The sequence below is a fragment of the Phlebotomus argentipes genome, unplaced genomic scaffold, assembly GCF_947086385.1.
Source record: "Phlebotomus argentipes unplaced genomic scaffold, Phlebotomus argentipes genome assembly scaffold_18, whole genome shotgun sequence".
Taxonomy (NCBI): Eukaryota; Metazoa; Arthropoda; class Insecta; order Diptera; family Psychodidae; genus Phlebotomus; species Phlebotomus argentipes.
Genome location: NW_026776177.1, coordinates 12,437,327 through 12,454,340, shown reverse-complemented (window position 1 = coordinate 12,454,340; position 17,014 = coordinate 12,437,327). Strand labels below are relative to the sequence as shown.

At 38.1% G+C, this 17,014-nt stretch overlaps 1 protein-coding gene across 5 annotated transcripts in view; it reads left to right on the top strand.

The window, feature by feature from the left end:
* Positions 1 to 17,014, top strand: part of LOC132261215 (potassium channel subfamily T member 2) — a 73,667-nt gene that overhangs the window by 8,273 nt on the left and 48,380 nt on the right. For 2 of the 5 annotated variants that reach the window (XM_059759886.1, XM_059759873.1), the window contains exon 1: positions 11,442 to 11,704. The exons of the other annotated variants lie outside the window; for them this stretch is intronic. In XM_059759886.1, the coding sequence (XP_059615869.1) occupies positions 11,472 to 11,704 (233 nt within the window). In that variant the 5' untranslated portion in view covers positions 11,442 to 11,471. Of the gene's footprint in view, positions 1 to 11,441; positions 11,705 to 17,014 lie in introns of those variants that run through there. 5 annotated transcript variants of the gene reach the window in all.

The following is a 17,014-nucleotide window of genomic DNA, read 5'->3' as shown; positions in this document are numbered from 1 at the left end:
TTATGAATTTTCACACTCACTTGAAATTTAAATCTTCTGCTGTGAGAATTTTCTATTAATAATTCATGTCAGAGTTTGTTGAGCCTAATGAGAATTCAGAGCATTTTCTACCAGATTAAATAAGCTTTTCAAGGCCTTGATTAGTGCGTTCTTCATGCTCCTCGTGATTACAGTTGATGTTGTCATGTCCTCCCAGTCTTCTATAACTGACCATGTGAAGAAGAGTGTAATGACGAGAAGAATAGGGACGGTTAGATCTAAAATGGTTCTCAAGAAAATACGAATCAAGTAGACAATGGTGAATGCAACAAGGATTAACAGAATATATCCCTGTAGATTATGCCAAATTGTCTTCTCATTCGTTTCACAGGCGAGATTTGTGGTATTCTGCAAATATACAAGACATGGTTGAGTCAAATACTTTATTAGTCTGGTTTTTTACTGGTTCTTACTTGCTGAAAGCAATCCATCACAAAATTTATCAAATTTACTTTTATTACTGCAAGACTACTTGGATATCAGTCGCATATCAACTGGAAAATGTACGAATACTACACAGGGCAACTGTGCAGGCTCTCTTTTCACATTTTAATGTCATATAAAAAGTAATGATATTTAAAGTGAATTTTGTGTGAGGAATAATAAAAACTTGGAGACTTTAATTGTCCATTTTGCGCCCAGTGAAATAGTAGTAAAAAGCCTTCATTCGAATGACGAGAACCCAAATGCCAATTCTCAAGCTTATGTCCACATCAGATGCGTGTGAATCATTTAAAAGAATTTTTATTCACCCACCATATGGATACCGAAATTCTCGCAACAGTAATAATGTGTAATGAGGTATAATCCAGTCGTAAAAGTGGATGAAGAATGTGTCCCTGGTGGAGGAAAATAATCTTTAATATGTTTTTCATACGCATCAAAAGCTCTCCGCACACGCTTTTGTTGGGTGCTCTTGAGGTCGAAATGGAAAGCATGAATTATGTTGAGAGAACGTGAAGGATTTCCCTTGTGTTCCCAAACTAATTATCTCGTGATTTTGTGTAAATTAGCCAAAATGCTCTTCTGGGCGAATGTGTGAGACCGCGAAAAGGGATTCTTGTTAATCCCAAATGGGAAAATGAAGCGATCGATGGAAATTGTTGAGACATTTCACAATATGACCTTTTTCCCAGTACATTAAAAATAAAATCTATCTTTATACATTTACAATTTATTGATGGCAATTACATTCATCCAATGATTTTCAATTAATATTTCCATCGTGATGATTGAAAGACGGCTGAGAGATAAGAGAGCTTTCATTTGCCTCAAATTACTCGAAAGGCCTTTTAGAGCGGTATGGCATTAATTGAATGAAATGCCATCATTCACGCAAAAAAGCGATATTAATGATAGTTAAGCCATAAATTTCATCCTTAGCCAATCATATTCAATTAAAATGCGATATATGATGAGGGGATGGAAAAAGAGAATTTATCATTTCTATTCATTTCAATCGAAGTGGATTACTTGACAAAAGCATTTATATTTTCAATTTTCCACATTTCATTCCATTAAAATGCGTATTAGCACAATAATGAGTATGTCCTCTGGAAATTGCTCTGAATTTGTCAAAACTATCCATCAAGTAATTACTCTATCGATAATATTGTGATGGTGAAAATCACAACTTGGTAGATAATTTGCCATCTTAATTGTTGTGCGGAGTCCAAACAGTTTCTACCTGATTGCATTACACATCAATTCAGCAAGGAATTGCACTGGATTGGAAAGTTCAGGAGGCATGACAAGGGATGACCATACATCGTCCGCAGTTTAATCGTTAAATGAGATATTGCGCCTGAGGGTTGTCTGGAGAGTAGGACAGTGAGAAGAGCCACTTGACGTGGACCCTTTGAGTGACAACAAAAGTCACTCAAAGCACTCGGATCGATTTATTGATCCAAACAGTCTCAACACACTTCAACACCGGCTTAAGATTCATCTCCACTTTCCCAGCAACTCGGCCAAAAGTCGGTGGAGCTTTTCTCCACAGAATGTCTAGAGTTTGAAGGTGAAATATGCAATTAACAGTATACCCAGTATTGACTTAAAAATTCTCATCCACCCACAATCGCTGAGAGTCAATTATCTTCCACACCATCTATTTTTAGGGCTGCCGCATCTTAGCACACTCCAATTAAAGTGTTGAGAGGAGCATCTCTCCAAGCTTTCCAAGCGGCGAGTAACACGAAAACCACCACCGACTGAGCTTAAAAGTCAGAAGAGAAAAAGTCCCATTCACGAGTTCTCAGGCTTCCGGTAGCTTTCTGCACAATTACGCATTTAATGATGACACCGAAAACACAGCATTTCCTGCTGAGAACAAAATTGCTTTCACTCACTCCATATCGGGTCAAAGCTCCCTTGCGGCAATTAAGCAGGATTTATGTACACGTATGCTTGGTTGGGGATTAGATTGTGACTCTTTTAAATAATAACGACGCCTAGGGAAAATATTTACACACCTCAGCATTCAAAGCACACACCACAATTCTTGGAGGAAGTATACATATGTACTTTGTAATAGAAAGCCAAACGGAAATTTCCACCTTGACTAAGAGAAACAATGGGAATGTCGTTGGGGTCATTTGTGGTCTTTATAAAGCATGTGAAAAAGACTTTAAGATGCCTCACGCAATGTATTAAATTCTGGATAATGTGTCACAGAATGGAAGAATTGAAATTGTATCATCTTACAACATAGAGAAAAGAAGGGCAACTCATATTTTCGTATCTTTCTTCTTTCTATCATTCAGAATATTGAAGGTTCTCAAGGGAACAATTAGGGACAATGAAAAGGGTATCCGGAGAACACTCCGTCTTCTCCTATTGGTTTTATGAAAAGGCACTCGCTTTAATGCTTATATATTCTTTCACATCACTTTTCTTGACGCATGAGTAAATTTGGTGAAATTCGAATATCTTCATTTTTTCCATTTTCTTTTGCATGAGAAAGGATTTGTAAAATATGTCCAATTGTTCCTTTAGTTCTCCACTCGCCATAAAAATATGTATCATACCATTGTGTGAGGAGAAGAAAGACTTTTCAACAATCCATCTACCAATTTTCTCATATTCATATTTCCATACCAATTGAGATACTTTATGCTGCAAGGAAAAATGGGAATCCTATTAATTTTTTTGCTCTGTATGAAATGATTTTCGTCGGGATAATGGTAAATAGATGGTAAATCTTCAAGGTATCCCTAATTAAATGGTGTGAAAATAGATAAAAAAAAGGAGTATCCACATTTTTCATACAAGCGCACGTGTAAAAAAGGTTGGGAAAGGTACTTGAACACGAGGGCTCTACGTGCTGTGATCTTTATGGGAAGGTTCAGGAAATATTTTGCCTCTTATTGGTCCCATGTCTGGTTAAAAATGTTAACATCTTGTAGAAAGTATGGAGAGTGGAGCATTTTTTATTTATGATCATTTTCACAGAATATTACAGCCTTCTTCATTTTATATCTTTGCAACACTCCTTTGCCTACGAAGAGGATCAGAGAGATAGACACAGAAGGAGAGCTTATTTGCTGGTCCATAAAAATAATTGAAGGAAAATAACTGTAAATGAATTTGATAAATGTGATGCAAAAAGGATTCGCACAAAAACTTGTGCCTGAAAATCAAATGTTGATTTTCTTCATGTGTTCGCAAGTGTAGAAATCACTCTCTTTTCCCCATCAGAACCCCATTTTGGGCGCCAAACACTTGGTTGATGTGAGAACAGGTGAGTAGGGAAAAATGCAAGGCACCGGAACTGAGGGTGTTTGATTTATTGAACACAATAAGATATTTTCCGCTCTTACTCTCAAAGTGTGTTTCATATTTTATACCTATGGGAAGACTCTCCTCTTTTTTGTCTCTCTCCCTGCCTATCAGCCCAAGGATTTCTCTGAAAAAGGGACGCGTCTCCCCCCGCACGAGGGGTCATGATATGATGATTTAGGGAGTGCGGCCAATTTGGCTGGCAATGCGTCGGTGCTTCGCAGAATCCATTTCTGATTATGTTAGTGGTGAGAAAGTTTATGGGGCTTTGACACGATGAATTATTCATTGGGCTTTGGCTGTGGCTTCGCCTCGGAAAAAATGCTAATTTGCCTATTCATTCGCAATCATTGGGAAATTACATTTATATTTTGGCGTGTCTATGACTCTCCTCATCCGGGTGGGGGCCATTTCAATTTGCCGTACTCATTTTCACACAAATGCCATCCCCACGGTGACGATAAAGAACAAAACACTGCGAATTCCCACGCGGGCTTTTCCCACCCCCGGACGATTCATGGGCAATGACTTTGAGGGTGGCTTTTTGTTGTGGAAAGTGCGTGAGGTTGCTGATGCCCACAATTCCGTCGCCATGAACGCAATGATAGCGTCTTCCTGGAAATGATGTTTGCGCTATAAAAGTGATAAGGAAGTGAGAAAATGTCTTGACTGAGTGGTTAACTCTCAAATTTAGCAAGTGATTGTTATAGATAGATACGTAATATGCTTTTGTATGATGCAAGCTTTTCCATGTGAAGTTAAGTGCACAACATTCTTCTCCGTTTTTCATGAATATAAATGACGACCAAAGTGCTCAAAAATATGATATTTAATGAGTTTGTTAAGCAAAAACATCACATTTTTCATGCGAATAATTCAAGCATTCCACAGGTTCTCTCTTCAGCTTTCCACTATACATCAAATGATGATAAATGTTTAAATAAAAGTTTTCCTCAAAGCTCATATTTGTGGTTATTTCATGCAAAGGTTTGTCCAGAATATATATTTACCAAATAAAAAATGGTTTTATGCATGTCGTTCATTGATTCAAGTTCAAAACTGTGATACAATTGCAATGTACAATGGCGTGTTTGTGGCTTGAGGGAACGCGCGTGACTATGACGCCCATGTCTATTACCATAATATTAAAGACTTCAATATGATAGTTAGGAGGACAGAACTTTCAAACTTCTCTCTAAAGCTTCATTGGGGTGGAAAGTTGATTGCATTATCGCTCTGCTCCGATTTGCATTTGCCACTTTCATAGGTAACTGAATTAAAATTATCCAAGAAGAAGGAATGAGAAAGTTAAAAAAGTTTCCATTAGTTGTCAGTGCAATTTTTGAAACTAATTTCATGGATTTTATGCAAGAATTTTCTTCCTAACAAATTTCCTTTTAGTCCATAGAATGGCAATAAGAAGGGCTTCAGCTTGTCTTTTCATGATGTGTTTACGTGCGAAAAAATATTCTGTGCACGAAAAATTCATAAAGACCTCGAGTGAAGTCCATGAAGAGAATCGCTTTCATGAGCTTCATTTTTTCACTGTCAGTCTTTCGATTGCCGAAGGGATAAAAATATACTCTTCCATTAGTGCGAGAGTATATGGAAGCTCGATGGGTAATTTGGCCAAATGGGGTTGTATTTGATTTCAAATTTCACGAACAAACTGCGGGTGAGTGGACACGAGCAGAGTTCAAATGAGGGTCGAAAACCATCTTTTGACAAATAAAATCTCATGTCAACTGAAAGTTCTTTTGATCTCATCAAGCTCATCTCACTGACCTTCAAATGAAAGTATTTAACTCAAACCTGTTCGAGCTTTATGAAAGGCAATGTGTGGCAAATAATTCTGTTGAAGTTTCATTCAACGCTCTTCCATTGCATGCGTTATTTCGAAGAACTGTAATATTTTATATCCTTCAGCATTTTGTCAAATGAAGTTTCAATCTCAACAACTCTTAACTGTAATATAAAACACAATTTCTGGATTAAAAAGCTCAATTATTATTGTGTACAACTCAAACCGCATCAGTGAACGGAAAATCCATTAGAGAAATTGCATTTAAGCACATAATATTTTCCTTCTCCCAAGTAATTGCATCGTAGCGCATAATTAAAATAGTTGCATGGAGTGCTCGCCTAAAAATGTGGCACTAATGAAGCCCTTCATCCCTTGTGAAATCACATTCTTTCAAAAAATCTCGTCGCTACACGGATAGAATGTAATTAATTAAGTAGAGAGATGGAATTGGAGGATGCTTTTTTAATTTCAAAAAGAGTGTTTAAAGTGTTGAATTTAACTAAATTTAACATGACTTCTCAGTATAACATGTCTTAAGAAAATATTCCATTCTTTCTCCTTGAATTCTGCTCTTTTCACATTTTCCTTTTGCAAATGTCTCTGTTAGAATGATATTTTTGCGGCACAACTGTGAAGGCAGGAGTGGTGATAAAATCAATGAGCAAAGCTCTGGATTTTGCGTGCCGGAAACGCCGCATATCAGAAAAATGCTGATAACGTAAATTTTTCAATTTCGCCTCCAATTCATGGAATTCTGACCGCATATTATTCGATGACTTAAATGTATGTGTGAGTACTTTAAAATATAAAATTAACTAAGAAAAAACATCTCAGACATTTTTGCTGAGTTTTCTCAAAGTTTAGGCTGTTCTCTGCTCAATCCTCTTCACTTTTCACATTACCCAAACCTCCCAATTTGTGAGGATTCTTTCTGTGAGGTGGAAGCAAACTCCATGACGTAGTGACTTTATTATCCAACTTACAATAGAATTAAAATGAGATGAATTAGTGAAATGGTGTGCTCAAAGCCACCCCGTGGCTCTGTGCTCATCATCGGAAGCTGGGGATGGTATAAAGAGGCCATTTATTTTCATTGTGCGAGATAATGCCATATTTAAATAAATTTAATAATAAACCATGTGCTAAAGGTGTCATGGAAGTTGTATAAATTTGTTGGATAAATATTAAATTCACTGTCTCCTTTTGCATGCCTCGATGGAGAAAAAATCATGAAAAGTCTATTACACGTGATTTGTTTTTCATAGTATATGTGCACACTGTATGGCGATATGATAATGAAATTCGACGTGTGGTATTTAAGATGGGGGTAGGGAAATTTTATGAGGAAATTCCATCAAAGACATACGTGGTGGAGGTAATAAAAACAAGAAGAGAGGGTGGCTTGATATGATATGATTGTGGAGCACGGAAACTTATCAATGGGGGCGGCAAATGTGGTAGAATTTGAATACACACACATAGCGGTATTTGAAAGGACTTTATGTAGAAGAGGTTTAAACGTACTTAAGATTATATGTACATATTATTTCATTGCCATGCTACATTACATTACTAATTAGCTTCAAATTAATGTATGAAATTATTATATTTGAAGCAAAAAAGTAATTTACATACCCTATAAGCTATTATAAATAAAATAACAACAGTGAAAATTTGCCAAAAACGATCAGCACAATCGAATTTTAAGCATAAAACCAGAACTCGGTCTTTCATACAAGTGTACATTATTTTGTTTGAAATTTTTACGTGCATGAAATGTAATCGAGTTTTTACTTCAAAGAGTCGCCTTTGAAAATATTAAACTATATTTTCAAAATAAAGTAAATTTCAGACAAACTGTGTTAGAACTTAACATAATTTGACCACTTTGTTACTCTGGCAGAGTAGAGAAACCGTATAGAGCGACTGGTTGCGTAGACTTTAAGAAAGTTCTTGAAGCTTGCCAAATACCGACATTATTAAGGTATAATAATTGGGATAGTTTAAAACAGTTTGGGAGTTTCGGGGTATTAATATATGCATTGAAATTTGAATGTAATTCAAAGTTCTTGACTGGGTAACCAATATAATCAGCAGTATGTGAACTCTTATAATTCCGATATTTGAATTCAATTTGAATAAAAGGCATTTCAAATCCTGAATTTTAGCCGAGCCAATGAGATCTTTTGCACTGTCTGAACATAAAGCACAGATTCTGTGAAATTGAGAGCCTCCGTATTGGGGAAATGTTGACGTGAGAGGAAACAAGTGAGAAGCACAGAATTGGCAAGAGTCATTTATACCAATAATGCTATGTTTCCCTACCCAAACCTCGAGAGAATCATTGGAAAGGCTGGGGAATGTGCATTGAGGAAACACATGTTCCACTTGACCCATTTGTCATAGTCTCACTAACGTCTCACGGGAAGTTCAGCCGTGGAATGAGTGTTCAACGGAAGATGTTGTCCTTAATATTTCATGACACATCCTCTAACATTTCCTCTACCCGCAAAAGCTACAACTCATTCGAAAGGTTTCAATTCGCGACATTTTCCATTTGTCCACCTCTTCTTCGGGTGGGTTTTTCCCAAGAACATTTGCGTGGGAAATTCTGCTCATCTGTGGAAAATTTTTCTCTTGCACAGTCTCGCTGGAGAGTCGCTCTCTCGCATGGAATTTATGATGAGCTTTTGTGTGGAGAAAGAGAGAGCTTTCCACCTCTCTGGATGTTTTACGTGTGTAGTTGTGACAACGCTGGAAGGCTTTCCTTTGCTCTCTGTGGGGAAACCAAGGGGTCTTCCGGGAGTGGAAGCGAGACGAATGACGCTCTAGAGGGTGTGTGAATGTGTGTTGTCTGTGAGTTGAGCAAAAGAAAATCGGCTCAGTTGAGTGGAGACCACCCGAAAAATACCACCCTTCAATGCGTGATGATGACCTAGAATCGATTCCTAAATTAGAAGAAACAGCCTGATAAACTGTATTCTTCCTCCTTTTGGTGTTTGTGTGTATTAGAAAGTATATTGTTGTTAGATAAATCAGTAACGACTGTAGAAACACCCCTTAGCAAATCCTCATACTCTGTGTCGAACCCCAAACGTATGTGAACCTCACTGTGTGTCTCCGCCAGGGATTAGGGGCCTCTGTGGAGGCTCCTGCTCTCTGACATTTGTCGGTCTTGTGTGTTGAAATGATCAAGAGCACCTTAGACGAACCCCTTCTCATTTTGTTCTATGTGGATTTTTATTTTTCACTCCCAATCTGTGTTACCCTCTAGCTACATCCATCCTTTGTGTTGTGCTACAAAATCTCCCGCGAAGATGCACCCAATGAATGTGCTTGTGAGACGAGAATCCATGTGATTTGATAGTGAATGTACATATATAAAATAGGGAAAAGTGCAATTTTCCAACCATGTGTCTCGCTATTGACCTTTGAGCGCCTCTTTAACGATGTTTCCCCATACCTTTTCGAAGGTATACTTTCTCCTGCAGATGAGAGAAAATGGGGCCAGAGCCCTGTTTCCACTCCTGCGTATTTTGACATAGTCCCCAACCAAAAATCCCCAAGGGGCGTATAAATCAGCGAAGAGAGACACTCTATAGCGAATTTTATTCCTTCCTAGAGCAGATGACGAGCATTTCAATGGATTTCGCCACACTCAATGAATATAAATTGGCGAAGATAATGCATATTTCATTTATGCTTTCACTCTAGTTTTCCCCACTGGATTTATTGCAAAAAGAGAAGATTTTTTGGGGTTTTGTTACAAATTGAAATTCAGTGATGCAAGAAGAACTGAAATGTGACCAATATCAGAATTTTACGGTTAGTTTAACGCCTTCAGGAGATATTTTACCATCAAAACTCGAACGTGACAATGGTGCCAAAACTGCATTGCGAGTTTCTTTAATGTGTGCTCTGAAGTCGTAACATAAATATAAGTCTGAGTCAGTGAATACAGTATATGACACAATTGAGGAACATGGTTTACTTTCCTCTGTCACCTCTTTTCAAAGTTAAACTCATAAAAATGCCCAGCGAATATTGCAAATTTTATCAAGAAAATTGGAAGCTTTCAAGCAGTCAAAGAGATGGAGATTGAGTGCGTACACGATGTATATAATTATGGGGTGACATTTGAATGTCGACTCAGTTCGGTCTCTTATCCAATTGTAAATGACAAAGTTGAGTAGATTTACATTTCCCTCATTCTCCAGGTGAGACACTCAAAGTGTAATGTCAAGTGTGCGAGAGAAGTGTTCGAAAAAGGGGAAAATGACGAGTTAGAATGAGAAGGAAAAAATTATCACTTTCGCTTATATTTAGCACAAGTCGTGGAAGGTAACAAATCAGTCGATATATATTCTATGCCTCTGTGCTTTGATACTTATTTCGGAGCGGAATAAAGGTGTGCTTTTAGCTCACCTCTTCGGTGCGATATTATTGCCTTCCATTCTTCGTCTTCTTTAATTCACCAACAGCAACTCAACTAACTAATTCATGAGTGCAATTGAAACTTTCTCGCTCTCAACTGGGGCGTGGAGTTAAAGGAGAAGTATTACTGTTACTCATAATACATATCTTGCAAATTGGAAAAACTCGGGAATCAGTATGGAAAGCTCACAAGCTAATATGTATTCTAGTCAGAAGAGAGGATCTCTGTCATTATCACGGACTTTGTTGATGTAATAAAGGAAAATGAGATACTGAGGAGCTCATAGAGACTACTAATCACTTAACAACTATGCTATACACATTAGTTTTTGTGAGATCCTCTCAAAGTTTGAGTTGGATTCTTTCAGTCTGGCTTAGAGGAGACATGATGAATTGACTTTTTCCGAGTTCCACGAGCCACAACATACAACAATTCTTCATAGGAAAGAAATCAATCATTTTAATCACACATCACGTAACAAGATTGTGAAATAGTGTGTGGCAAAAGGAAAGAACTAATAAAAGTAGGAAATTTTATGGCTCAATCTCCATTATACGAATGATTTTCTCTGTCACACAATGCGAGACTTCCTTTGAAATTGAAAGTGAAAGTCTATTTGGTGTGCACAGTGTGAGCTTTTTGTGCGTTCCGTGTTTTATGGTTGTTTTAAAGCCCCCCAATAAAATTTCACGCTATGTATCGTATGTGTGTGTGCGCGCGCTTTTCCAGCAGGGAAAAGGACTTCTCTTTTCGCGATTTTGCATATTTCTTGTTCACACTTTTCAACAATCATGATTAATATTTCATGCTGGTTGGGCGTTTTTGCATCACGCTCGGATAATCCATTCTTCACTCACTGTGAGCATCAATGCAATTTTTACGGCATTTCGCGCTTTTTGTCCGCCTGGAGAGGGTTTTATCCCTCGTGCGGGATTACGCTTGAGTTTTATCGCTGAAATTGTAATTTGGGGAAAAGCACATGGAATGATGATGATAAGCTATGAATTCCTGAAATGCGCCTATAGATTTCCACCCAGAATCCCACACCTCATCAACAGTGCCCAGCTTAATGGGTTGGAGGTTTGTTTAATTGGTACTCTTGAGTCGTTAGGGCGCAGTTCGTACTATTGAGATTCATGTGAAAGTGACTGGGCCGAAATGAGGGTAGTTGACGGTTGGAGCATTAAAAATGGACACGCCATGGCGAATGATGGTAATCATGTGAGGAGTAAATAATTGACGGGGGCAGTAATGCCACCGCATGGGCATCCCCTGGTCCACGGATAAGCAACCATCAAGCTGAATAATTCAGAAGTTGAGGCACAATGTTCTCCGCCGTCGGACACCTCGTCGTCAGTCCCTGGATCACCCGTGGCGACTATTGCGGAGGTGGCCGAGCTGCCACGAGGCGGAAACATGACCCGCAGATTCCACGTTAACTACCGCGCTCTGGGAATGTCCGAGGATAGCTGCTCCACGGCGTCCTCTGTGAAGGCGGCACGCAATGTTAACTTCCCGGCGCGCGGCGGACCCGAGGTGATCTCGCTGGCCAGTGTCGGGTCACGCCGCGGATCGCGCTTCTTCCAGCGACCACGATCAATGTCAGCGTGGAGTGACATCAGTCGCGGTAGCATGAGATTCGATGAACGGTAACCACATTGAAGAGTATATCTGTCTTTTCGTTGAAGAATGTGGATGGGATCAGGATCAAGAGAATGAAACACAAATTTATTATTTGGATTTTAGCTCAATACTCAATGTCCTATGAGAATTCATAGGCAATTCATAAGAAAATCATGTGATTTATGTGGAATTTTACAGAAGGGAAATCTCTAGAGAAAAGTGTAAAGAATTGAGAGAACATTGGAAGCAAACATTTACTTCAAAATATTTACTTCAAAGAAAGATTACTCAAGAATAAAGTTGATAACAAAAATTTTAAATTAATAATTTGTTTTGGCAAAATTTTGTCTTCTGCAATATGTCAAATGTAGTATTTTTAGTGATATTGAAAATTGTGTAATAAAGCCCATGAAACAATACCGTACTAAAGTTTGAAGATGGAATATATGCATAAAATTTCACATACCCAGTATGTACATATGTACGCTGCTGGTTTCGCCCTATAAATGTGAAATTTGTTTGACACCTGCGACTCTATAGACACACTTCTTTGGAAAATTCGACTTCTCCATTTGATATTTTTGTGAAAACTTTTGATGAAAACTTTACTCTTGACATTTCCGCCGAATCAATGAAATTCAATTTAACTTTCATGTCTTTAATCTACCTGAAAAGCCAGGCATGAAAAGTATTTCCATTTTGCTTTTCACTCTCATGCTGCTGGGAATATTTTCTTACCATCCGTATGCTATTAAAATGTTGGGAAAACAGATTGAATATTTGAAATACACTCTGTCCCTTCAGTTGAATTTAATTGTATTTCACATTTATATAATGTTAATGTTCTTTTTTCTGCTTTTTCTCGTTTCAGGTAAGAGTTGACCACTTTTATTGACTTCGTTAGTTTCGGAAATGTTGTGAAAAGTAAATGAGTGATGGTAAGTCGGTGTCTGCCTTCCATGTATTGACATCCATCGACTGTGATGGGGTGATGTTTTTGAGAGATAACATGCTATTCAAGAGGGTGGGAGACGGAGTACGTGAAAGCTCTGTGTGATGGCGCTACAAGGAGAAGGGAAAGTTCCCTTCGATGCGATATGAGAGCTTTTCATCGCAAGAGAGAGTGCTATCCATCTGGACTCGCTCCTCAATTGAATCACACAGAGATGATGACAGAGTGGAAATCATATATTAAATTGTGAAGAGTGCCTCTCTCCTGACATGTCACGATATCTTCAGCAATGTCAAAACTCACAACCATATTTCAGAGACTCTTCCGCGGCCAATGTTTAGGCCCTTTCGTGCTAATCAATCATGGCCAGAGAAATTGAATGAGATTGATGAAGGATTTTTGCTACAGATAAACAAACATCGGAGTGTTGCATTTTTACGTGAAATGTTTCTTTTGGAATCGGCTTTATCCTTGTCATTTTCCATTTATGGCAGCTAACAAATTTCCATTCCCACTTCGCAATTTTACAGAGAGAAATCACAAAAGGGAAAATTGGATTTTCTCTATCTCATTTAAATACAATCCAGCTTTGCTTCTGTGGTTGTGATCATTTAGAAAATTTGTACACTTAGTGTAAGACATTGGAGTTTTTAAGTACAAAATTTAATTGAAGTGTAGAATAAGATTAAGGGATTAATTTAAACTATACGGCTGCACATAGCATGTTTCAATCCTTTCTCAAGAAATCATCAAATGTGAACGTTTCACGGAGAAAAAGGTGTGAAAAGTCGAGCACAAAGAATTGAGGAGGATTTCCCTTGTGAATTATGTGATTTACACTCATTAAATTTACAATGGGAAGGTATCTATTTTCGGAGCCATTCTTCCAGATGGAAATTGTCTGATATGCTGCGAAAGAAGGAAAATGCGCCAATTTGGCGGAATTATTTGATTCATCTCAATTCACGAAATTTCATGTGATACGGAGCGTATTTTCGGCGCGATTTCACCGCATTAATTTTCCAATATCTTCTCTCTTTGTTTTAAACTTATTGCTGCAACCCCACTTTTGGGTGGGCTCTTCATCCGGATTTACGATGATCTGACTGAACTGATTAAAGTGCGGGGTGAAGAACTGAAATTTGCGAAGAGCGCTGTTGTGTTACACATTCCGCTAGCGCGTGCATTTCACAGGTAGCAAATATTTACCCCGATGCCGCTCTTCAGACATGATTAATTTGACACTGGCTGTGAAAGACCAATATGACAAGGGGTTAATCGACACAAATTGATGCATTTCATCATGCACACAACATACTACTATAAGAGACGAGGAACTTTGTTGTCATCTTAATCAAGTGCGTCAATACCTTTTCCCTCGACAGCTTCGTCTAATTACATTCCATTGTGGCAATTTTCTGTCTTCACTCAGCCTTCGATGTAATTTTCCTCTGCATACGAAGCGGCAAAAGTCGATGGCATAGGGCAACCTTCTCACATGATGTCAATTCATTTAGTCACTAAACACAATTACAACGTCACTAAGACTTGTGTCGCATTGGGAGCCTTTTTATGGGCTTCTCTTGCTTACACGTGGAACGAAAGATGGCCAGGGGAGCCAATCGACCCAAAATTCTGTGGTCAAAGTGGCAATTTCACCTACAGGATGATACTTGAAGTGATACTTGAAAAGCTCTCACGATGCCATCGGAGAAAAGAATCCCGCCATTTCAAATAGAATCCACAATTTTCTTCTTGAGTGACACTTTGTATGGGAGCGCACGCTATTTATAGGCACTCATGCAAAATTTAACGTGAATTTCATAAATTGAATCAACTTGTGGAGGGGATCTTAGTGCAGAAGGTGGGTATTTGATTTGGAATTTGAATTTGAATTTTAATGTAATATCATCACCTCTTCTCGTGTTTTTCTCGATTGAAATGAGCTTATGTGGAAGGAAATTCGGATATTGAGTACCACGCCCACTCGCATATCCCTCCCTCCCATTGATTTTATACATGCCGTTGCACAATCTCCTGTCCATTGCTTAGAAAACTATTTCGCCTCTTTGACAGCGAACTTCCGGGGATAATTACGTATCGATCATGTAATTCGTGCGCCTATCGCGTAATCCGAAGGACTCCGGACAAGCCAATCAGAATTTTTCCACTGCACGAAGCTGGATTAATCGTGGAAAAGGGCATTTGTTCGCCGAAGCACAGACAATCTTCCACCCACAGACAAATGAGTGATGGGAAGAATATAATTATTTTACGAGTCAATTTTTAGTTATTTTGTATGTCACAATTTCCATTCAGGCCTCAAATATCATTTTCATTGTAACCATTTTCGACGGCGAGGAAAAATGATAATTGGTCGCGATAGCGAGATAGAGAGAAGCATGTAAAAATTAAAAGTGTACGTCGAACACGGAATTCAATTAGATACACCCCAGAGAGTCAAGATTGGTTGTGTATTTTTATATTCATATTTTTTCCTCTCCTTCTATAATTACTTGGTGGAATTTGTCTGTTGTCTTCATCTCACCCAGTGTGATTTTTTCCCAGTCATTGCCTTAAAATGGCATAAAGTTGGAAGGATAAAATTGGCGCCGAAGAAATCTAATATTCAAATTTAGAACGGCGAAGAGATATATTTAAGTCATATAAAAGGCGCAAAGAAGTGGAATGTTTTGCTGATGGTTGGTTGGAGGGAAGCTCTGTGGACACAGAGAATCTTGTAACGTGAGAGTTGCCTTAATTGAGAAATCAAATTTAAATTAAGAAATCCTCCCATGAAGAAGGGAAAAAAGTCATGGGAAGTTTCAAAGCGAGTCGCAAACGCTGAGAAATTATCGCTTAATGATTTATGCAAATGAAATTATTTCGCTATTAAACAAGCAAATTAATTTGTAAATTTTCGCCACCCACCACGACAGTCATCAATGTAGAAAAAAGCTCAACAGTGCGAGATGTTTAATTGGTGTGTGTGGGCTTCGGTGGTATGATTTGTGAATTCAATCAAATGGTGGGATTAATTAAATTTATAAATAGACGTTTTGCGCAATTGCCATCTGAATTTTCATGACACGACACGCCATTTGATCTCGAACTTCATCTCAAGTTTTCATGGAACAAAATACATTGTTAAACAGCTAAACTCAAAATGCATCTTAATTGCTTGAGGTATTATTTTCGCACACAGTTATATTTTCTCATGAACCGTAATTGCTTTGCAGTGATTAAGAAACATGCAAATTTTTCCTGCTAGCACCGAAGCTCACTCAACTTTGGGCTTTTCCCACGTTCACTCTGGAAGTTTGTGACACTTTTAAGCACTTTCTCGTGTTGTCGCCTTACTTTTCGGGGATGTGTTTCAAGGGAACTTTTGACACGCAAAAGGACTTCCAGAGCAGGTTACATGCCAAAGAAGAAGGGTGAAAATGCACCTTTGTATTCAAGTGTAATTCACAAGGAAATATCCTTACTGATTGAGCTGAATTCCTGAACATAGCTAGAGATTTGGGTCTCAGTTTCAGAGTGTCACAAAGGAACATTCAACATACGGTGTTTTATCGTGTATAAATAGAAATATGGTTGCAATGATTTGTTTAGAAGCAAGAATTCTCATTTTTTGATATTCACATTTTTGCTCTTACTCATCATATCTACACAATGCTGAAGAGGAAAAGATGTTGGAGGAAATTCAATAAAATGCCCTCATGGGATGACGGTATGGAAACTGCTAGTTGTTGAATGTATCATTGTTGATACATCCATCTGGAACGTACAGAAACTCAATACACGCTTGAATATTAACGTTACAATGAACTTTGCAAATCAAGTTACATGCCATGCAACACACATAAATCCTCTCGAGAGAAGTTTTCTCCTTGCCTAGAAAATTCATCTAATTAAGCAAGACGACGAGAGATGGTCGGAAGAAAGAATTGGGGCATCTATTTCTGGTTACAATCCGCGTCAATTTCTATTGATGAGTTTCACACGGTGAAAACTGAACCTCTAGCTTATTGAATTTGTGGCCAAGTCGATGGGGCTCTGAGGCGCCACTTCACTTGAGGGTTTCTTGCTCTTCACAAAAGAGCTTGACAATGACTCGTGCTGTGCATCATCTTAGATTTCAGACAGCGTAGAGTTTCTTCGCTATTGTCGAGCTTTGCTACTGAGATTTTTCGTCCGAAGACCAGACAAATTTCGAGGATAACTGAATGCAAATTAACCCTCATTGTGTGAGGATTTTTTCCTTTGTAGAGATTAGAAATTCAAATGGACATTGAAAGCCATCGTTCTGTTTGAATAAAAGATAACTGAGTTTTGGGATCAATCTTGAATATATATATTTTTTAGTGTTCATAAATATTCA